General features: G+C 30.9%; 1 protein-coding gene across 1 annotated transcript in view; it reads right to left on the bottom strand.

Moving 5' to 3' along the window:
• Window positions 1–25,038, bottom strand: part of LOC129219273 (sushi, von Willebrand factor type A, EGF and pentraxin domain-containing protein 1-like) — a 370,742-nt gene that overhangs the window by 57,969 nt on the left and 287,735 nt on the right. Inside the window, exon 11 of the mRNA XM_054853606.1 lies at window positions 1,073–1,277. Within this exon, the coding sequence (XP_054709581.1) occupies window positions 1,073–1,277 (205 nt within the window). The remainder of the gene's footprint in view (window positions 1–1,072; window positions 1,278–25,038) is intronic.

The following is a 25,038-nucleotide window of genomic DNA, read 5'->3' as shown; positions in this document are numbered from 1 at the left end:
TATAAAAAAATAATCTAATAAGGTCTTACATTTTTATAAGATGAATAAGGCCATTTCAGTTATTCATACATTTAGTTTTTTAAACTGTAACTTTAATTTATGAACGGTCTATTGGAGAATGGGACAAAGAGAATACCTGTACCGAAGGAAATGAATCGGTACAAAATCAAAACTTTTAAATATTATAAATATCTCACACGTGGAGTACTTGTAAAAGGGTTTTGTCAAGGCATAATTCAAAAGAAGTATTTCTGGGTTTTTTGAGTAAACGTATCAAACAAATTTTTCTGTATTAAGACAATTTTAGCAAGAACGGACACATGTGTACAATTTTAAATTTTCATTCCCCTAAAAATTATTTTTGGGCTTTTTATCATTTTTGAAATTCAAACTAGATATTTTTTTGTCTATTAACTTTTTAGCACAACGTGCAAACTTTATCTTATGTTCCTGAACATTTCCTAAAAATATGATTCCCTTTCGAAATAATTCTTAATTACTAGCTGCCTTCCTTGGCCGTCTCGACCTTGCGCTTACGCTTGCTCGTACAAACCGCCTGCTACTAGTTGGTGTAGACCGCCTTCGGTGGTGTACTTTGGGGGTTTCGGCCCCTTCTTGCCGCCTGAGGTAAGTTCCTCCAATCGATCAACTGCCAAGGGATACAACGGTCAAACGAGTAATGCTCACATGCGTAGGGTTACGATCTTATGCGACCTTACACCCTACAAGGGAAACTAAAAAAAAAAAAGAGGAAAAAAGACCAGTGATCAGTTTACTTTCACTTGGCTTTTAAATCTATCCATGTAGGTCGTATGTTTTTGAAATCTGTATACGGTGCTGAACATGGTAAGAATGCAGATGGTATTTCACATCTGCTGACATTGCAATAACTTTAGACAAAAAATGTTGCTTTTAAAATGTTAATGTTAATTACTTGCACTTTTCCAAAGATGTGATCAAACTATTTAATATATGTGAATTTATAGTAAAAATTATGTTATTTCAGATACATTTCATAAATTCTTATAAGTTTTTGCCACACGATTCCTTAAATTTCCATGAGATTACGTACCTAGGCATCTGTTTTGGACTCCACTGGCCGTCCACACAGGTGGCTCCAGGTGGGCCATCCTTTAACGTGTAATGGCGATGGCACTCGTACATAATCTGACGATTATTTGTAACTTTCTTGACGTATGGTCTGTAGTCATACATTCCCATGTACCCGACCAGAAGAACTCTTCCATGCTCTAATATTCCGGGAAAAGGACAGTAAACTGAAATGCAAAAGTTATCATCAGTTAAAGTTTTGAATGATGGTGTATTCTCCTTGAGATTAAGTTCACAAAGTGTAAAAATTAATTTTCAAGTGTTCACGTCAATATTAGGATTTTTTCGATAACATAAAGATTTCTTTTTCTTCAAATGGGGTCGTTTCCAAAATTTTAAAAGTATTTTTTTTCTGAAAGAGCATGCTTAAAAACATAGGATCTGACCATTTTTTAAAATAATTTTACTGTTTAATATTTTTAAAAAATGCATAAATCGCTGGGGTTTTATTGTTCACGCTTCTGCCAATGACATCACAAATGATGAAATGCCATTCACTGTTGCCATTCATGGAGCAAAATATTTAATTCGCATTTTTACTCACTTGTAGTGGCAACGATATGGTTGATAGCAAGCGTAGAGCGCAATATTAAATTCGTTTCTTGATTATTATAACGTGAAGACACGGTAGAAAAATGCGCCAAAGTGCATCATTTGTGACGTCATAAAGACCACGCCTTCTTTGAAAAATCGGACATTTAAAAAACTTACTGTTGGGAAAGTAAAAGTATTTTCTGGGTCCACGTAATTATTTTTGCTTATTCTATCCATTTCAGTGACTAAAAGTAGGCTTTTGACTGAAGGAAACAACCCCATTATGAATGTTACGGGTCATTTTTTCTAAACAGCGCAATTTGAACAGGGCAGGGAATGGCACACACCGCTACAGGAGAATGACACTTAGAAAAAATAATACATTTTGCTGAAAGGCATTGTATCAGTATTATCTCTCTGGGAAAAGAAAACACTATTTTAATGACGTTTAAAATGTTCCAATGTGGTGATTTGCAAAAAGTAGTTACTGTCGTCATTTTTTTCCTTCACATGAGTCAAGAGATTAACGACACTGGGAATGATAAATGTTAAGTTTAACTTACATATTGTCATAACTACATACCACATCAGTTTTATTTTAATTAAGGTAGAAAAGCCTCATGCAAAAAAGAATCAATCACTCATTGAGTGCTTAATATACAATTAAATTAATTATCAGAGACCGGGTAGTGACAGTCATTTAAAATATATAACAAGATAGAACTAAGGAATACACAACTATACTTGACTCTTTGTTTTAGCGAAGAAAACCAATTAAGATTATTTCTATAATGAGGTCACAATTCAAAGACTAAATAATGGGTTACTATAACTACTATTACCACATGTGAGAATCATTAATTTCATTCTTCGACAAGGGAATGACGACAAAATCAAAGGACATTTTTTTGTTTTTTTTTTAACAGTGCATACTAAGAAATTTCTTTATTTTTATATTTTACAATATTGCACAATAGTTATTAATAGATTGAACAACAATTTCTTTTCAAATATACATCGATTCCTGACATTTTAGAACTAATTTTGCGTTAAAGTGGGGGTAGGGAAACACAGGGGGATGACATTTATCATGTAAAAAAATATTCAAATGAATGAAAATAAGAAAGAGTTTATTTTAGCCTCACTTATTGGTAAAATAAATGGGAAACAAGTGTTTATAACTCCTGTCGCTAATCATGAAACTTTAACGTTGCTATAAATTGCTTCTTTTATCCACTTTGCAATTTTAAAATAATTAATTTTCTTATCTTTTTAAAATAAAAACAAATTCTTCGATTTTCATTAAAAAATACTTTAATAAAATTTAAAGTATTTGATTTTACTTTGCAAATAATTTGATTTACTTTTGAAAATTATTTGCATAGAATATAAACTAACATTTTCCACCAACTCCGAGCGAGAAAAACAACTTTCACCCTCCATCAAATCATTCTTTCAATTTTTTGCCTCATTCCTTTTAGCTTTGTTATTCAAACCAACCAATAAATTATGCAGACGATATTTGCAAAGGACTAAAGCAAAGGAATGTAAAGTATTGCAAACGATAATGCATTGATAAATCATAATTTTAAAGCACATTAGAGGACAAATTCATAATTGCAGTAATTCAAATGTTTTAACCTTTTCACACAAAAGTAAATTTTTTGATTGTAACTGTACTTGCTTTGAGAGAGAGAATTTCATCATTTTAGACAATATTAATGCAAAACTGTTAAAAGAAGAAGGCCTATACAATTCCGTTCTATAACAATAAGTTTGAGTTTAAACAATATGACTTCTACTAAAACTCGTTTAAAGAATTTCAGTAACAAATCCGTTCATTACATGAAATTTACCGATCGTTAAATTCTTTCGAATGCAAATGCTTGCTAATAAAAGAAATAAGTAAATAAAAAAAGACCTTCCAAGACTAGCAAGAAAGAAATCTAATAATATTATTAAAAGAGTCTTTGTTCAGAAACCGACAACAAATCAAATTTTGGAGCCCATTGTAAGCGGGACAATGTTCGGAAGTTTCCAATATGAGCCCGCATCCGGACCATTCTGGGATTCAATTTCCTACTCTTTTGCCATGTTACCTCTCCCGTTTTTCCTTCCTCCATTCTTTACCTTTTCCCCATTGAAAATGTCTTCCTTTTTCATGAGTAACACCCTCGACGTCTCCATTGTAACCGCCTTCGATGCCATTTATAACGCCGGCATATAGGAGATGTGGTGCTGCGCGAAAGATGACTTCGGAAGGGAGAGTCCACCTTTTTGGAAGTGAATCTAAAGTAGTTTTCAAGATATAAATCAAGATGATAGGCAACGGAGGAAATTATTTTCGCTCTTATTTTCAAAACGAGTTTTGTTAAGATGTTCACAAACATTGCTTAGTGACTGATTAATATATGTATGGTTATAAAAATAAGCGAACGGTTCATATTTCTTGTTTTGTAATTTATTTAAAATGCGCTTTACTTAAGTTATTACTACCTCCAGTCAAAAAAATGTATATTATGAATTTATATTTTGGGGTATTTGGGGTAAAGTGATATGGTAAAATTCTTTGCTCAGTTTGTAGCGCCACCTATCCGGAAATATTTAAACTATGCTATTGCATATGTAGTTGATTTGAGTTAGAAAGTAGTTACATCTGAAGGTCGAGGTAAATGAATAATACAAGCTGTTTTCAGAATTTCACATTCTAACTGTCGTATTTTGTTTTATGTAATAAGTAATTTTCGTACTTTAAAAATAAAAAAAAACCTTTTTTATTAATATTTCAAATATTAACTAAGGTTTACTGATGCTCTGTGCTGTAATTATTTATTAAATACTATCCATATTTATGTTCTAATTTCTTTAGAACAGTTCAATAAGTGCATGTGACGGAATTTGAAAGGGCTAAGTGAAGTGGTATTTTATTTTAAAATGTGTTCATTCCTTACGTCAGTTACATATTCATTTATTTATTCATTCACTCATATGTTTCTATTCACTAATTTAGCACACATTTATTTGGTTACTTGTCAATTCATCTTATAAAAAAAAAACAAATTTATCATTTCAAGTATTTATTCATTTATTTTCCCATTTTAAGAAGAATACTTTACATAGTCAAATAAAAAATATTTAATGGACATTACCTGTTGTATTTTATGAATGTTTTTTAAAAGCACAACATAAACAGTTACAAGCCTGAGCAAGAGTCCGCAGTTAAACCATAGGAGATACTATTTATAGATTACACACAAGCATCAAGTTGCACTTAATCCTGATATGCAAATCACATAAAACAATACCCCCATGTATGGAGAAAAGTGCCAGTTTTCCAGTTTTATTTAAAAGTACAATCTATCAAGAAAAAAAAATCAAAAAGTAAACTACAATGATCTCTTTGTAGAAATAAATACCTAGTTTGTTCATATTGAAAAATGTAAGTTATCTTGACCATTTTACTTTGTCTCACATTTCCCTACTTCAGATTAACTCCAAGTTTTTGCCTTATAGATGATGTGTCGTGGTAATTTAATTAGGATTTATGACATAAAACCTTTCTTTTTACGTTTAGCAGATTTTTTTTTGACCGATTAAATACTTTCAAAATGCTTCACGTACCTTAAAAATTGCTGTATCCTAATTTTTTAGAAAACACATACGATTTTAAAAATGCTTTAAAGTAAACTATTAATGATAAAAATATTTAAAAAAAACATTGATTGTCAATTATAAGAAAATAAATTTTGTACGACAAATGCAAGAAAAGTTTGAACGTGGTTGCCATTGTTTTGATTTTACACTTGCTTGTAAATTTAAGGATTATGTTACGACTGAAGAAAATAAATTGAAGTGTAAAATTTGGGAAACTACAAAAAAGAGCTGAAACTTAAATATAAATAATTTATAAATATTATATTTTAAAATTATTTTTAAAAGTAAGTTGCAATTTGTAACATACTGCAGAAACTATATAATTTTTAAAGCAATCGAGTACCTCATGAATTTCAAATCAAAAGTAGTAGTACAACAATTATTGTATTAGAGCCATACTGTGTTTTTCCAGTCACAATTGGAAATGCGACAACACTTATTTTTATTTATTTTTATATTTGAAGTCAGTAATGAATGACTCTCACAAAAATGAAAGTTTTACAGTTTTAATTTTTCATGGAGCACTCCATGAATCAAGTTTGATCAATGAAAAATCAAAACCGCGAAATAAACTTTTGATAGTAAATAAAAACAATCGGGTAGTTACAGTAAACTCCCAATTATCCGCGGAATAGGGTGACACTGTAACCGCGGATAAGCGAAAACAGCAGATAACCCGAATAGTACTTAGGTAAAAAACGATACGTAGTGTAAGCAAAACCTAAACAATTTTTATAACACTCACATATATATTTAAATTTCAAGTAAATTTTTCCATTCAGTTCCAATCAGAAAGCAAACCACTGTAAGAAAAAAAATTAATAAATCTCGAAAGTAACCTTCTTTGAAAAAAAAAAAAAAAAAGTTTATTGCATATAATATGTGCTTGTTATTTAATGGTAGGTTATTATTAATGGAATTAATGATATGCCAATAAAGTAATCATCGCAGAAGCAATTATTGTTACTGCGAGTTGTTCATAACTTTTTTAAATAAATTATTTTAGATTCCTTTTATAGGGGTAAGTTTAATATTTATTTATTGAATAGCTATGGTAAATTCTTTAGCACTGGTTTAGGGGAGGTAACCCACTGCTTAAATGTTTGCTTCCTTAGTTTAAATTTAATTTTTATAAAATTATTTGTTGTTAAACAATATTTTTCTAGTTGAAATAACAAATGACATTATTAGCAAATATTTTTACAAAATTAAACTTTATAAGTACTAATAAGATATGTATAGAACTTATATTAATTTTTAAGCTGAACATATATTTTTCATATTATTATTTTTTTTCCTAACCTCGATTTTACCGGCATGCCGGAAAAGACCAGGCAAGTGTTGTTGGAAATCTGGTGAAACCCAAATTTTGCGGCATGACGGATAATGCGGGGTAATAATGTAAAAACATTGATACATTGCACCTACTAACGTTGAATATAAAAAAATACGTAAAATCTATAACCGGGCAATAACACAATCATAAGTTAAAAAAAAGGGGGAAAAGACCCGCGGATAATCCGTTTGCCGATAATCGGGAGTTTACTGTAATATTTTTAGTAAATTACTACTTAATAAACGAGGCTATAGTGATTCACATGCAAGAACTTTCTTCCCAATTCCTAAAATACCAAGACAAGTATTGTAAAGGAAATTGCATAGCTGTAATTCTTAATTTCAAAGTACGTGCGTTCTAATTTCGCCAATGCAGATGTAATCATGCTATAGAAATAATATATTTTCTTTAATGTAGCATCTAAATGGTTTTTAAAACAGCAGTGTACTGAATTTATTAATTCTGAATTGAGAACATTTTGTAAGTCCTTTAGCCATACGTGTAAATGAGTTTCCTTAGCACTAATACTTTGCACGCAGTGAAGCTTCTCTTACAACAGCGGTTCCAAACCTTTTCCCATCACGAACCCCTTTTAGAATTCAAAAGAAATTGGCGAACGCCCTGTGTAATAAGTAATGAATAAAAAAAAAAAAAAAAAAAAAAAAAAAAAAGAGAGAGAGAGAAAAACACACACAATAAAATTTGGGACCGTTTGATGTTGCTCTGCAGCTCATTACAAGAACGAAACCATGATAGCAAAATACAGAGGTACATACGTGGCTACAAACTAAAATAATAGCTTTAAAATTAATGAAAAAATAAAAAATAAAAAAAATCCCAGTGGTTATTCATTGTGGAGCTTCTATAGTTTGAAAAACCTCTTAAATGGGATATTTGTGTAACAAAGAAGCTAAGTCCAAAGTTTGGTTCATGTATCCAAGTTTTGATCTTGCATTAAGTTCTGCATTTAAGTTGCTTCTGTGTTTATCTTTCTGTATTATTCTTTCATTTGAATACATTGTATTCAAATATGGAATTTCTTCAACATGGCTTCACCATTCTCAACTTACATCATTCTCAATGAAAGCGACAAAACCCGCACCTCGCAATGACAAACAGCAAGTATGCAAGCATTTTTCTTGCAGAGACTATCGAATGTGCCAGAGAACTAAGTAAATGTTGACCAAAAAATCGCTTGACCGAAAGACTTCATCTCAAACAAGCATGTAACAATTCCGTCATTACAATATTATTTTCGCGAACTCCCTCTATCTCCCTCACGAACCCCAAGGGGTTCGTGAAACACCGGTTGGGAACCGATGCTTTACAAGATCATTTCAGATACTACTCTGGAAATAACAATACCATCAGATATTTTTCTAGTTGGGCAAATCTTAACTACTTCCTTTGAGAAAAAAAATCTGCCCTCGTTTTGTTTAGGAATTTGTATAAGGTACATTAAAATAGCAACTTTTACCAAAACTAGTTTTGTTCTAATACAATATGATCTCGTTTTATCGGAAAACGAACTGATGTGTGCATCACATGACTTCCTTTTACACCAATTTAATATCATTTCCCCATTATTGGCATTTTTATTGTGATTCAATAGTTCACTTTCTAAATATCACCAACAGTGGCAAAATTGAAACCAGATTTTTTTAAAAAAAAGGACGCCAAATTTGTCGCTAAGTTGGCGACCAAAATACTGGTGATATATCGCCAAGTGTCCATTAAATTATAACACCACTTGAGTTTACATCGAAATTAACCATTTCCCCCCAAAAGGAGGCAAAAGACCCCTTTAGAAACATCCGAATGCAACCAAAAAGGGAGGTGCACAACTACACCCCACTAAGAGTCTACGTACCAAATTTCAACTTTCTAGGACGTATCGTTCTTGAGTTATGTGACATGCATACGCACATACTTACATACGTACATACAGACGCCACAAGAAAACTCGTTGTAATTTACTCGGGAATCGTCAAAATGGATATTTCGCGTGTCTATACGTTCTTAGGCACTTATCCACGTGTGGTCGAGTCGGAAAAAAAAAATAAAAAATTAATTTGAATTCTTAAATTTTGAATTCAAATTATGTTTTTCGCAATCACGAGTAGTGACAGTACCCTACTCATCGGTTACTACTCTACTCACTTGTTTCTCGACACGGCTCTTGCCCCTCCAAGTCTACCCTCCTGTTGAACGGAGACGTGTGTATTAGTTGTGTATGTGTAGGCTTTTGTGTGTGCGTAAACCTGTATGTATGCACGCTGGCGTGTGTGTATGTATGTGTGTGCGTGCGTATGTGTATGAGCGTGCGTGTGTGTAGAATATGGACGCCACCGACCAGGAGCGGCTACCGGAGGACGGAGCCGCGCCTGCAGGTGGCGGTGGTGGTTGAAAAAGGCACGGAACATCAAAAAAGGTCAAATAAGAACAATAAGCAATCGTGATTGCTAAAAAAAAAAAAAAAAAATCAATCGCGGGTGAGTAAAATGGAAATTAAGGTCAATTTTTGAGTGAATTTTTTTTCGCGAATACAGTACCTTCTTTTTTGTAAAAAGAAGTAAATAGATGAAAGAAACACATGATTGAACTATGTATATGCTAAATGCATAAGCTGAACCAGATTAACATAATTGCAACGTGACTAAAGTAGCCGAACGTTTTGGCAATTTGTTACCATTTTGTGAATGCAAACTTGCCAATGTGGCCCTAGGGATAACGTTGACTGTTTAACGGAAAGAATGATGATCGAAAAATTTAAATGCAAGGTTTTCAGCAAAGGTAATTTATTGTTTTCAAACAAAAAATAAAGAGAGTGTTTCATCTTATCGTTTATTTGCATATTATAGTACGAGTTGCTATTGCTAACTTACTCCAAGACCGGATATTACTTTTGTTTCCGAATGAAAGACAGAAAACCTTAAGCATTAATGAAAGTTCAGTGTAAAAAATGTGCACGTGAGAAATAAATATTTTTGTGTTGAAATGATTACACAAACTAGTAGTGCGAAAACTTTTAAATTAATTGCATGGCCGACTTTAGGGGCTACAAGACACCCCTTTTTTAATGCAAGATATGTGAGCTTTTTGATGAAAAGATTTCCTACAAAACCCCAAAACATTTGCGTGCATTAATTTTATGGTAAGTTTAAATTATGAAGATATTTTTTTAAATTTGCTCATATCATAATTTTCATTTTGCTTCTAAATTATTTTTATACGTTTTTCTTTTGTATTACAAAAAATGATCTTGCGTTTTAAATTTTCTAATAAACTTTACATATTCTCAAAATATGTACTTTTCCCCAGGCAACTTAAAATAAATCCTTTGCGCACATTTTTTGCACACTTCCTATTAAACTACTTTTCTTTTTAGAAAAAGAAAATTATTTTAAAACTGAAAATGATACTTCAAAATGGAATATTGAAATAAATAGGAAGAAAAATGCCATGAGAACGTGGAAGCGAAATTGACCTTTGTTTTATGAGTAAAGAAATTGAAATTTTGTCAACATTTGAGTGATAATTTTATTTATTTTAACTACCAGTTAATGTTGATGCTTGCTATTTTTTTCAGCTAAAAAATTTCAGTTTTATATAATTTACAAGATTTAAGATCAGAAATGAAACCTTTTGTATCATAAAGATTCTATAAAATTGTTTTAAAAAAAAAAAAGGAAAAAAAAAAGAGGAACTAAAAAGTAAAAAATAATTGGTCATACTTACATACGATTTCCTACCCAAACCTATAAATCAAATGTATTTTACAATTCCAGTACAAAAATCAACTAAACTAATTACCCAATTATAAAATAAACACTGATTTTAATTATTATAGGATGAATTATTTATATACCTAATTATATACGATCTCTTAATTTTTAAAAACCTTTTGAAGTCGGGGCCTCCTATAAACTATCACCTAACGTAACCGACAACCCACCGAATCCTGAGTAGAACACCAATTTAACTAAACGCGAAATTAGTCTTTAAAACTAAACCTACTCAGTTACGTTTGGTAGTAGTTTAGAGGAGGCCCAAAATTCAAAAGGTATTAAAAATTAATAGATTGTATATAGTTAGCTATTAAAATTATTTTATTATCACTAAAGGTATTGGGTATCAACAAATTCATCCTATAATAATTAAAATCAATGTTTATTTTATAATTGGGTGTTTGGTTTAGTTGATTTTTTTTTACTGGAATTGCAAAATAAATTTGATTTATAGGTTTTGGTAGGAAATCGTATGTAAATATGGACCAAATATTTTTAAATTTTAGTTCCTCTTTGTTTTTTGAAGTCGATTCTTTTTTATTTAAGGGCAATTCCACAAAAATGTCAATCTGAGCATCAAAATTGTAATATTAACAAAACAATAAGTATTTTATTTCATTAAAAAGCTTGAAATATATATTTTTAAAGCGTGCCAAGTTAAGTTTTAATTTTCGGAATTGAAAATAAGCCGTATCAGACGCTTATGTCCTTTCCGGGCTTTGATGAAATTTGATATGTAGTAATCAACGTTTTTCCTTAAAAAATCTAACTAAAAGGAAAAAAGGCTGGTGTATTTTGTTACACTCATAATATAACTTTATACTGGAAACCTATATCAAAAAATTTCTTTGCAGAGTTTCGTTCAGAAACAACCTTAAAATCAGTTTATGAATTTCAGTCAGTTACCATAAAAAATCAACTTTTTATTCTCAGCATGAAAATTATTGGTGGAAATTTTCCAAAATTCTTATTCTCAGCCTATATCAAGAGTATTTAAATGCTGAATAAGTATAATTGGAAGTTTGCATGCGGAACATCGAAAATTCGTCGGTAACTGACTGACTGACTTGATACTTTAACTGACTGGCATTCTGTTTTAACTTTAAAATGGCTGCTATGTATTTAATATCATACTCCTGAACACAAAATTATTTTATTTTTAGCCTTTTTAGTGATATCAAACAACCCAACTTTTTTAGTTTTAAAAAATGACAACATATTTTTATTGATTTTATTGATTATTCATTCTTACAGAATTTAGTAATGCTTGGGCCTAAATTTCGAAAATAATTGCCTGCTATTCCAAAATTGCATATATTCAAAACAAAAGAGGAAATTATTTTACTGTCAATACAGTCAAAAGACAAATTTAAAGTATCACAACTTTCACAGGGGGGAAAGAAATACAGAAGTATGGGAAGAGACTGCTAATAAAGAACATTTCTATGGAGTTCCTTGTGATCTACACTATTTTGTAGAAAGAGTGATAGAATATAATACGGGAAATGCTAAGGTGACATTCTTAAAAAAAGGACTTCTACAATTATAAGAGTGGCCTAGATGATGTAGAAGAAATAGAAAAGTTTACTTTTTACTGCGCAATAATTTTACAGAGATGTGATCTATTTTTAAATACTAAAAAAGAAGGGAAAATAGGTTATCGATAGAAATAAAAAAATTAATTGCTTATCTGTTCATAGAGTTTTATTTACAAGCTCAAAAGGCTGTTAGACATTCGGTCATTTATAAATGCTATACCAAAAACATAAAAAGAAATACTATCGAAGGAAGTGCTACAGAGTTACAAGCGCCTATAGTTTTGTCATTTCATACCAGGGTTGGCTTTCTGCCGGCAGAAACTAGTTTTTGCCGTGCCAGTGGCAGAAACTGGTTATAACCGGTAAAAACCGGCAGAAACTGGCAAAAACAAAAATGTCTTTAATAACTCAAGTAATTAGTAAATGATATTTGTTTAAGTAAACTAAAAAATTGAACATCATTTCATCATTTAAAAAAATAAAATCCCATGCTAGTGCCCTTGATTTAGTTCAGAAAGGGAACTTTCCAATTGCAGAGGCTCGTAGTATTTGGATTAATTTAACAAAGGATAAAAAATCATACAGGGATGCTTAGGAAAGAGGAGTAACATACAGAATTAAACAGGCATTACTGATTGCAATTTGCTCACTTATATGCTTCCTCTAAATTGTTTGTGATTGAAATTATCATGTCATGTGCTTCAAGAAGAAAGTGCCAGAATTTTACTTGCCTAAATTTTGTACCTAATGTCACAGCTTTGCAAAACAAATTGGCCCCATTTCTCAAAACTTATTTTTCCAGTCAATTTTTTACCACAACCCCAGTTACTACATGGTGGACCAGTTATACAATAGATGAGAGTTACACGAACATTGCTTGCTCCTTGATGCATTGTCTGCTAGCTCTTCTGTTTTAAGACTATTCTAACATTTCTCATTTGTGTGTTGTAAATTGAGAACCTGTTTAGATTTTTGAAACCACCTTTTCTAAGAGGCAATTGCAGGGTCCAAACAATGTAACATTTGATTTTGAATTGTGATATAAAATTACAGTACTTTGGTTAACAATTAGTTATTTTTCCCCTGTATTTTCTGTAGTATATCAAGAATTAATTTTTCATTTTGTGAGTTTTTGCCAGTTTCTGCCGCAAAGTGGCAGAAAGTGGTTTTTGCCATGCCGGTTTTAACCGGTTTCTACCAGTGGTTTTAACCGCCTCGGCAGAAACTTGCCAACCCTGTTTCATACACTACAGCTAGGGTATACTGAAGGTGTAAACTACTTGAACAAAATGCAAGGTAGCCCAAAATTGTTATTTTAATGTTAAAAATCAAACTTTACATACGTATTTTATCGCTTGTACTTTTAAACATCATAATTTGAACATTAAAAAAAATTTCTAGCAATTTTCTACACGGTCTATTATTTTGGGGGTCCTCATAGACTGAAGGGCCTCTGGTCTAGCCCTAATGGCAAAGAAAGCTCTGCATTTGTGTTCACTTATTTGTATGTCTTACTGCATTCATTCAGAACATACATAAAAAGCCGCACAGACAAATACATCACCTTCTTTGAAGTCGGTTAAAAAGAAATTAAAGAAAACGAATATTAAAGAAAAGCCAAAGTTAATGCAGTTTTCTTATCAGATGGTTCGCTGATTTGATTTTAAGAGAGACCAATTTCTTAGAAAAAGTATAACATATGTATAATAATTAAGTTTCCAACAGTGTTTGAAAATGTTCTAAAGTGTCGTACGGCTTGAGTAAAAGAATAAGACTTAGTTTGCTAAAAAAAGGATTTTTTCCGATGATATTAATCTGAAATCTATTTACTTTTATGAAGTAGTTCTGAATATTGTACAAAAAATACGGAAAAAACGTAGTTCTGTACTTTCATTTTATTCAAGCTTTTAAAAGAAAACCTAGCTTAAAAATACACAGATAAAGTCATGTTTGCACTAAAAGCTATTTATTCATGAAATGTATCTTTAAAGCTACGGCTGGCGTAGGCGAAATCTTAGCAAACATATTTGATTAATTTTATTTGTTATGTGTTCGTTTTATCAATGCGCTCCTCAAAGAAAAACAAAGTTTTTTTTTTTTTGAACCGTAAATTTACTTGAACTATAAACAACACTTGCTGTCAAAACTGTGTTGTAAAAGGCCAAACATTTAGCTTTCTTTTTTTGGTTCCACTTGCTATGAAAAGCTTTCAAACATCATTATCACTAGTTCTGTAATAATTTTGAGCATTAACTTACTATTTTAACTTCCTTCGTACTCTTCAAATGCGACAGTAAGAACTTGTTAAATCCTTTGTGATTATCAAATTACTTTTAAATCATTTATTTCGGTAAAAGGTATTTATTTCGGTCTTTCAAATGACTTGAAAGATTTTAAAACAGCGAATTCGTTTTCATTACGTTCGCAAAATAATTCCAATCAAGTTTTTAATTAATCTCTCCGTTAATTAAAGTCCTAAGAAGATAATACTGGGATAACTGGAATCCTTAAAACAATTCAACCATTTCGATATCGGATTTGACTTTTACCTTCCAGTGGTTATTCAGATAGCTTGACATGCATAAATGCATGCACGCATGTATGTACGGATGATTTTGGAAAAAGAAAACAATAAGTAATCCTGGGATTGATTAAAAAAACGAACCAAATTCTTTAGTTTAAATTAACAAAATAACTAAAAAAAATTTAAAAAATTATATAAATAAATATATTAATGTAAAAATGAACGTCTTCCTTTCACAATCAATTTTATTTACCACATCAATTGCTACTATTTTTCAAAATTTTAATCTACCAATACTGCGCTTGTTCAAAACGTATAAAGACGTCCCTTGTATAACACGGTTAATTTGCTCCGTGTATTATCAAAACCGTATTATACGAGACTTTTAAAAATAACTCTTTAACTTATTTTTTACACTAATTAATTATGCTCATAGTAAAAATCATGTCAATGTGTACCGCGTTGTATCGAAACCGTGTTATACGAGGCTTAGAAATAATGTAAATCAAGGGATGTGTACCGTGTTATGTCGAAACCAAGTTTCATAACAAAGTAAAAACTTATTTGAGTTATCAAACATTAACAGAATGTATCAAACACAAATAAAATTCCATCTTTTTTAAAGATAACACTCGTGTTATATCAAAACCATGAAATATTAAATTCGAGTTTCGTTCCGCGTTATATCGAAACCGCGTTATAATAAACGCAAATTTTGTACCGTGTAATATCGGAACCGTGTTGTACAATCACCGAGTTATGCATGTGAGGGACGCATGTATCGTAAAACAGATTTCTGTTAAAAATCAGTTGCATTCACATACCGATTTAAACTTTATTTCAAACAATATAACAGTAAAATCATTTTATTACGTTGTAATACATCAGTTTTAAGATAAAAAGTGTTTGACAGTAGGAAATCTTTAAATAGTTATAATAAGAGTATTTCGAAATGTCGCGCAGGGAAGAAAACCTCTTTAAACTCTAAAAGAAACCGACATCATTATTTTGTCTTAAATATAGTCAACTTTGTGTGATTTTCGAAAGAGTAACCGTAATATAGCTTTCATGTTGAATTTAACTTGCAGTTTCTTCAATAACTCTTCGTATATTTTGTATTTTACAAAAAAAATTCGTCACTTTTAAAAGAAAAATTTGACAAGGAGAGATTTTCGGTAATTTGAAAAGACATTTAGTAAGAGCTGTTTTGAAATAGGAAGCCATTTTTGAGCGGCAAAGCAATTTATCATCAGAGAGAAAAAAAAAACAAATGCAAGTAATGTGCGGGAGTTCAAATTTCGAGTCGAAAATTGAACTTTAACGCATTGAAAACAGCAATTTATTTTCTTAATAGGTTTAAGGAGTTTACAACTACATCTCCTGTTCAATATCTAAAACATTATGATTGATACAGCTCCAAAGAAAGTGCCGTTACGCCGACCGATAGACATTTTAAAGCTATTTTAAGTTACTTAAAAACGAAATCAATGGCTTTCTAAATTTTTCTCAAAAATAGAGGTAGATGAGTCATATATTCTTTTGATTGATAACAGACTTTTTCCACTGGTGGTGTCGTGCGTGCTACGTTACAGCTTTTACTGACAACATGACAAATATGGCTCATTTTTTATACCTAACATGAAATCGTTAACTTTTATCGTTACGGAAACAGCCCAATGATCGATAAATGAGGTAGCGTTGGATGTTGAGCAAGTACTACGAAGAGATATGAGCTGCTGAGGTGGGTTTTTAATGCTTTACTTTTCGAAAGTATTTGAAGTTTTGAAACATTTTTATCATTTTAATAGATTTACGAAGTGTTTGAAATTACCTGAGGGATGTAGGGGAGCATGGGGCAGAGTAAAATAGCGGGGCAAAGTGAAATTTTGAAAAAATTAATCTGTTTTTAGCTCAACCTATCTGGTATTATTTTAACTCGTAACAGGGGAGGTGAAAAAGTAGGACATAACAGGGGACGTGAGGTCTCAGAGACCGCTCTATTTTCAAATTTTTTAAAAATCGTGTAATTAAGATACATTCCTGCAACTTCCCTTAAGTGCTCTTTGTACTTCTATTAGCACTGGGAAAAAATGTTTTTGAATTCTGAATTAAAATATACCTTTTCCGAGGAAATTTTACTAGAGCCTTAAGATTTTTCAAGAAAATTCATATGCTTCAGTAAATAATTTACTACTCGTAATAAAATTAATCTATTATTTATTAATGATTTTGTTTTCAATGTTTAATATGTACAGAAAATTTTAATACCAGAAAATTGATTATATCACGTTACAAGAAAATTTTGACAGTCCTTTAACTATTTCGCGTCGTATTTCCAGGAACAATTCTGCCCTTATTGTCCCTAAAACACCATTGCGTATTTTTTGTGAACATATCAAAAGACTCTCAACTTCAACTAATATAGTTTGTATTTCTTCTGCATAACGCGGGTAAGATAAAGGAACCCCTATTTCAACGGTTCGCCATGTCTACTACTGACAAAAATTGTAAAACTGAAGGTGAGGTGCGGTCTCACAGACCGCTTCCAAAAGAATGCAATAAAATTTAAACCAGATGCACTCGCCAAAAGATGCTGGTAAGCAAAAGGGGTGTTCAAGGTCACAAAACAAGAAGTTATTGGGAAAAACCATTCAATCGAACCGAAAATGAAATTGGGGTTATCGGATGAACTTTTGAGCGGTCTGTGAGACCGTACCTCCCCTGTTACGGATTAACTACGTGGTACCATATTTAGTCTATCCAGGTCAGGAAAAAAATACCAAAGATTAAAGCGTTTCGTAATACAGGCAATTTTTAAAAAATAATACTCATATTGTAATATCCTGTTGTAAGTCAAAAATTACTTTTGTTACTATAAAATGATAAAGTTATTGTTTATATCAATTGAAATATTAATTGAGACCAATGCAGCCAAAATTTAGTTAATATTCAGCTTATTTGTATTTTAAATATATAGTGAAAATATACAAGTACATACGGGGCAAAGTTAAATAATTTGTTTCATTTACTCACTCAATCATTTGATCTAAATCACTTACATTTTCATTTATTAATAAATTCATTTACATTCCTTCATTTAGTAATTCACTTATATTTATTCATTCGTTCACTTATTTTTTTTATTCATTCATTCTTTTACCAGCTCATTTATTTTTCGTCATATATCAACTGATTTATCCATTTTATTATTCGTTTTTTGTTTCATTATATTTTCATTTATTCATTCAACCTTTCATTTACTCATTCTTTGATCAAAAATATGTTTTATAATAAAATAGAGTGTGTTTCATTAAAAAATATTTTATTTTTCCGTGGGGCAAAGTGAAAAATAAAGTGAAACTTTTCCACTTTTTTTTTAAGACTCAAATTTACTGCCAAAAATGAAAAATACTGTTTTAACGCAAATTTTATTATGAAATACAATATTCTTTCGTTACGTACGGTAATATTCAAAACAAATTTCCGATTTGTTCACTTTGAAAAAACTCACTCGTCTTAACCATTTCACTTTGCCCCACATTCCCCTACCTGAAGGAAGAATTTTCTTGTAAAATATTAGAAAGTTAAGTAAACACAGCTAATTTTTGAAAATAAGCTAATCTGTAGTAAATTCTTGTTTTACAAAAAATTACAAATTTGTATTGCATCTAGCTGTAAAAACTACAACTTGTATAAAATGATTATTTATGACTTTAAACCATAGATTCCTCAACTAGAGAGCCTTCTCAACAACTTCAGGGGATTTTGCTTCAAACATTTTAATGAATGGGTAAAAAATAATTTCGAAAAACATGCATGCCATTAAGAACTTTTCGAAAGTTCATTAGTGTAAATAAAGCTACCTGTTTCTATATGTTTATTTTCATTTTTTTCCTTCGAACGAGATAGTTTTCCTTAATTTTGAACAGCATATACCAATGTTATTCGAGCTTGTAAGAAACTTAACCCAACTAATTACATCCATATCAAATATAAATTATAAACTCCGTGATGTGCAAAAATACGTAACACGATGAAAAAATAAATAAATAAAAATGAAAATCAGATTCGTGCTTCGGGGCGGGGGGGGGGGGGGAGTTACGAAGAATTCCCGCATAAAAGCTTACTAGAAAAACTTTTAAAAGTTCTATAAATAAAAACTACCTTTTAAAAAATTGTCCTGAATACATCTCTAGTTTTATATTTGCCCTCTTTTGTTATTGGAGACATTTTATCCCACGAATTCCATTAAAATAATGTAAATGTATGACGCATGACACAAATTTGAGTACAAAAAGAATAATTCTCTGAGAATAGTGCGATGTCGCTTTAAAAAAACATTAAGACTCAAAATAGAATTGAGAAAAATTAAAATAGTGAAACAATTTATTTATACGTTATTTTAATTAATGACAAAGTAAATATTGCAATTTTTTTTCCACTTAATGCAGGTGAACAACATATTTATTTTTTTCTTCAATAATCATTGCACCTTCGTTAAAATTTTATGCAGTCATTAATATGACACAAATAAGACATTTTTATTGCTTATTTGTTGACAAAAAATTTCTAAAGGTTTTTTTTTTGAGTGAAAAACCCGTTTTTTAAAGCAAAAAAACTACTATTTCCTTAACACTTCCAGTGCATTCACTTTTTCATAAATTTTAAAACTTTTTGTGTCTATCTCTTCGTTTTATACTAAAGAGTGATATGACCCTCCCCCCCCCCCAAACTTAGAAATAATTTATTAAAAACAAGCGTTACGGATAATTGTTTGAGAAACTCCCCGAAAGCGTGTTTTTTGATTCGTAACTTTAATTGATCATTATTTCAAAACCACATATTGCATGTACATTAACTTTTCGAAGTTTAGATCACAGTAATATATTTTATCACCACTTTTGCGAAGTTTCAAATGTATAGAGATAATACTTTTTTAGTTAGAGCTGTTGGCGTAAACAAAAACTCTGAAAACGTGGTTATGAGAAAATAAAGAAATAAAAAGTAAATTTCAGTTACAAGTAGTACATTCGAACTTAGTAAATTTCTTCTAGTTTTCTCAATAACTCATCGATTTAAAATAAATTGCAGATCTAGAAAGAATAATATTGGGGCTATCTAAATTTCTCAAAGTTACAAAATCGACTTCTTTCGAAAATTAGGGTATTCGCCTACCTTAAAAGTTGAGAAATTAAAATTGAAGCATTGATTGTTGCAATGAATTTTGCATTGATGCAATGAAAATGATTTTTTCCACAGCGCAAAAAGAAAAAAAAAATCTCATCTTTCATAGGAAACATTATTAAAATAAATTTATTTAATAGCAGGTTTGAAAAACAAACGAGTTTTGGATTTCGATAAAATAATTTCGGAGACATTAAATTTAAGCGTACCATTATAAGAAGTAAATTTTATTTAACTATAGTTGAGAACATTTTCGTCTTGGCTATGCTATCTCTTTTATTATAATTTTTCAGGTAAACAAAAAAATTAATGACATATTTAATGCCATAAAACAACGGAAGAATAAAAGTTTCAAATTCATTGAATTCCTGTCTTATTATCTCGGAGATTATGCGTCAAAAGTTTTATTTATGTGCTTTGAGGAATCATTAAAGGAAAGAATGTACATGAAAACTAATAATAAAAAAACATGCAATAACAAAGTTTCATCTTAATTTAAAAAAAAAAATGTCTTAATTTCGAAAATTCTTCTTGAAGTATATATAAGTATTTTCTATTGTTTTATTTTATAATTCATTTCCCTAAAACGTTATGGAATTAAAAAGAATGATTTTTGCTTATCCGAGCCTTAATGCTTGTTTTCTTTTCTTGCTTTGGGTTGTTAAAATTATTATTCATTTTAATCATTCGCATTATGAAAGCATTTCACATAATAATTAAAAAAGTTTCGTTTTAAAAGAAAACAGAGAGAAAAAGAAGGGAAGATTTTCTTACAAGTATTTACAGATATTACTCAAATCACAAACTATTTCAGGCAGAGTCATTAGCAGTTTCAGAACGTGCAAAGCTGTTTAGAAAGAACTTTTTCTGATAAAAAAGTGACTCGTTTTGTTTTATTTCAAACTAGTGGTACCCGCACGGCTTTGCCCGTAATAGAAAAATTAAAAGGTCTTTTGGTTCCCCTTTATTTACAAATAATGTATGGTGAATTTTATCGCCAATTGGCTTGTACCCATGTTACGGTTACACGTTATGATAATTTCGTATCTCGGCAATTGGCTTGTGCCCATGTTACGGTTCCACTATATGATAATTTCGTATTTTACTCGCTTATCTTATGATATATTTGTTCTTAAAATTGGAATAGAAAAAGAACCACATCGAATTTTCGAAAAATCGCTTCGAGGTGCACACCCCCATACCCTTTGTACCAAATTTCATGAAAATCGGCTGAACGGTCTAGGCGCCATGCGCGTCACAGACATCCTCCGGACAGACTTTCAGCTTTATTATTAGTAAAGATTTCACTTTAAATAATCCTTAAGCTTTAGCACGAACATTTCAGCTACCTTAAAGGTAAGAAACGAAGTGTTTAGTTGATAAACATATTACAACGGTTTTTTTTAAAAAAAGTTTCCTACTAATTCAAATCAACTTTTTCCGCAATCGGGATAGGAACTTATCAAAGTAAGGAAAAGAGTATTTTGTACAAATGATTTTACCTCTACTCCTACTGAATGGTACTTGATTAGATACTGAAAAAATACGCAAGTAACTGTTCCGTAATAAAATAGGGCCATTTTACGAAGAAGTCAATATTTCGTCTCGGACGTGACGGTTCCTATATATGATTTAAAAGTAATAATTTTAAATGGTAATGACGAACGGTAATGCTTAAGTCATATATATGTTTACATTAAGTCACAATACATTTACTTAAGTCACACATAAATTAAGTTCATACATAAGTTTAGAATTTGTTAAGCAAAAAAAAAAAGATTAATTAATTAAAAAAAGACAAATCAACATAAATTTATAACATCTAATTTACAAGCGAAGTGAAAAAAAATGTTGAATGCCTTTTCTAACACGATATTAGAACAAATAAAAGCTTTTTTTTCAGTTTTGGTTAAACTTTGACAATTCTAAATAAATATGAGTGACTTTTCCAAGCAAACAATTTATTCTATTGATTCCATGAACTATGAGAAAGAATAAACGCATAATTTCTTTAACTTCACAGTCATTTAGAAAACTCTTTTGGCAACAGTTACATTTCAGATTTCTGAGCATTAGCTGCTGTTTGTTGATTAGGGTAACACTTGTTTCCAGTAATGTGAGTCATTTATCATAAATTATATTCAAACCTGAACTCCTTTTTAATAGCGTAGTAATTCATCATCCAATAAAAAAATTACATGCCACTTTTAAAGTTCGGGAAGAAAATCGCAGTTTAATAATGCAGTTAAATGCATTGGAAACTTCAGTTTATTTCCATGCTAAGTTCAAGTACTTGTATATAGACTTACATTTTGCCGTAATGTGTGTCACAGTTTGATTGATGTACTGGTAATCAGGAAAGGAATATTAATTGAGCTTAGAAGTTTATAAAAGCATGTTTATTTGTAAGCTTTGGAAAAATAATTTATTTCTGAAACTAAGATATGATTTAAAAATAGGCGTAAATTGGTGAATATTTCGTTTGATTACAGATCGTAAAATATGTTTAAACTAGTCGACCCGTGTGGAACTCCGCACTGTGCTTCGAATCGTTTCATAAGGTATTTCGCTCTTTAAGAATTTCAAAGGAAGAACATTATGAAGAAGAACCGAAAAAAAAGTAAGCGCAGAAGAGAAGGCATGTAATTTAAAGACATCAGTAACAAAACCTCGTTAAATACAATGTTGTGATAATTTGATCATCGCTCACCTTTTGGTCGTACATATTTTCAATTCAAACATAAATATCATTAAAAGTGTGGCTCAGTAGTGACTCGTGAAAAAGCAATAATTGTGCATGTAAAAAAACAGGTTGTGGCAAATACAGTCCTGCCCATGTGAGCATCTGACGGGAAAAAAAGAATTATTAAAGAGAGATTTATTGGCAGGGATTCGAATTGGCGCCATTCTGATTAACAACCCGACACCCCAACAAACCTAGCAATTGCGCCTTCCTTTTCGAAAGCTATTCATTGAAGGAATGCGTAGTAAAAAACAGCAAAAAAGCTTTTTGCCAAAAAAAATAATAATAATAAGATCATGCTTCTATGTTTTGTCATTAACCAGCATGATACGATTTAAAATTATTCGAAAAGCATGGAATATGATTAAAGAATGACGAAGATCTCACGTAGTGATTGAAACGAACATTCTAGAGAAGTAATAAATTAGATTGAAAATAAGTGTTTTTATCTTTGAATATTGAACTACTTCACATAGAAGGTTGTTTTAACAGTTACGGCTTAAATGCCCGCACATGTTTCTCTTTTAATCGAACACTTAAAATTCAGAACCAAAACCAGTTGAACTGAGTCCGTTTTTTAAGTGTAATTTTTCGAACGTAGAAAAATGTATTTTTTTTTTCAGCAGAAAGCAGAGGAGTAGAAAATGATTTCTTGCTAATGAAGTTGATAATAATTTTAATGCTTTACATCGTATTCGCGCGAATAAAAAATTAAAGGTTTACTGGGTGAAACTCGTAGTTTTAATTTGGCGTATTATTTTTTCATTTGTACAAAAGGTCGAACACTGCTATTAGAAACATCTACATTTAAGCATACAATGAAAATGTTTTTCTGCACAAAAAAGATTTCCTTTAGGTAAATCTAATACTTTTTTATGCTTACATTAAGCTGAGTGGTCTGGATGTAGTCAAAGCTTAAAAAAAGGAAGAACACCCTTCGATTAACAATCAACTTATCCGAATGATAACTGTAGCCTGCATAAAGGAGTCGAAACACCAAGTAGCATTCCCACTGCATTTTTTTTATTACGTTTGTATGTTATGAGTACATGTAATGCGTAATACTAATATAAATTTGATATTATATCGGACAGCCCAAACTTGCCTGAAGTTCAGATATTTTATAGCCGAACGCTCTACCGAAAAAAACTTATCAATTTAACCGAACAACTAAGTACAGTGCTTTTAAGCTTTATTAAAATATGAACACACACAGAGGCTTTTTTTTTTGCCGAAAGCGACGTAAAAAATGGAAAACTGCATTAGAACATTGCTTTTAAAAAATGCATAAGAACTACAGGCAGCATCAAGGTTTTGAAACAGCAAGGGGCGTTTTCGAAAACTTGATTTTTTGACCCTAAGTCTATTTTTCTTCATTAGCCGGCCTCATAAGTTTTAAAATGATAAGGGAATAATATATAAGATAAGATATTGAAGAAACATTTTTTTATTCTTGAAAATTTTTACAATTTGTTACCGCAGGCTGCTTGAACCGTTATGACTTAGATGGCAGCACGTGTTCATCATTTAACAGCAAGGTTTAAATACAAAATAAATTGAACTATTCTCTTTTTTAAGCGTAGCTTTTAGAATGTAGTAAAAATGTGATAAGCTATTTGTTTTTTTGCAAAAAGAAGAAAAAAAATATATATTTTACAATTCAAATTGAGGTAGTAATTTTTTTATTTGTACAAAGAGTCAAAAACTCATTAGAATAATAAATATTTCAATATACGATTTATTAATTTTTTCTGAACAAAAAACAATTCTATTGTAGTCTAAAATCTTAAACCTGTTACTTATATTTTCGCTTACATTATGCTTTAATTTTCTTACCAGAGCCAAAGCTTAAAACGAAAAAAAAAAAAAAAAAAAAACGCACAATTCCCAAGTAATTTAGCACAAAGTCACTTCAAGTTTTCATATCAGCAAGGAGCGTTTCCTTCTCATTTATTCTATTCCTTCATAGTTGTTATTCACTTAATTAATTGTTCATGTGCGATATTTCTCTAATTTTTTGTTGCAGATTGTCCTTTTGTGGGCCCGAACACGCATTCTCCCGGTTACGAAGAGAACGCTCTGCCGATCAAGCTATTCAGCTCTGTCGGTCATAGCGCAATTTAAAGTTGTAAGTTTAACCGAAAGCCTCGTTCTGGTTCTTTAAAATAGGTTTTTCAGCTGAAAAAAACAATTTTTAGACCATATGTCGATTTTTCGTCAGTAGCCAGCACCATAATCTTTAAAATAAGACGTAAATCAAAGAAATCGATCAAGAATTGAGGAAAATCTGGCGCAGAAACCAAAAACAGGCTACAGAAATAATATATAAGGATATGCTCGTCTTCTTTTGGGAAGATTATAAGTATGAGCATGGCCCCACTAGATGGTGCTGACGCTTAACGGGTCTTGACAATTGATGACTTTCCTGTGCTAAACCGATGCAGCTCATGTACCCACCAACCAATGCTAACGATTTAAAGTTTGTTTATTTTTGATTGGACGTCTCCCATTTTCACCGCAAGAGGCGCTGAATGGAACTCCTGAATCCACCAATCAATAGCTCCGTAATGGAAATAGGGGTTCCCTGTAGCACCCTCTTTGTTGCCATGAGTTTCAGCGATTGTCAT

The sequence above is a fragment of the Uloborus diversus genome, chromosome 1 (genome assembly GCF_026930045.1).
Source record: "Uloborus diversus isolate 005 chromosome 1, Udiv.v.3.1, whole genome shotgun sequence".
Lineage (NCBI taxonomy): Eukaryota > Metazoa > Arthropoda > Arachnida > Araneae > Uloboridae > Uloborus > Uloborus diversus.
Note: the sequence above shows the minus strand (reverse complement) of the source record. Positions and strands in the feature narration are given on the sequence as shown.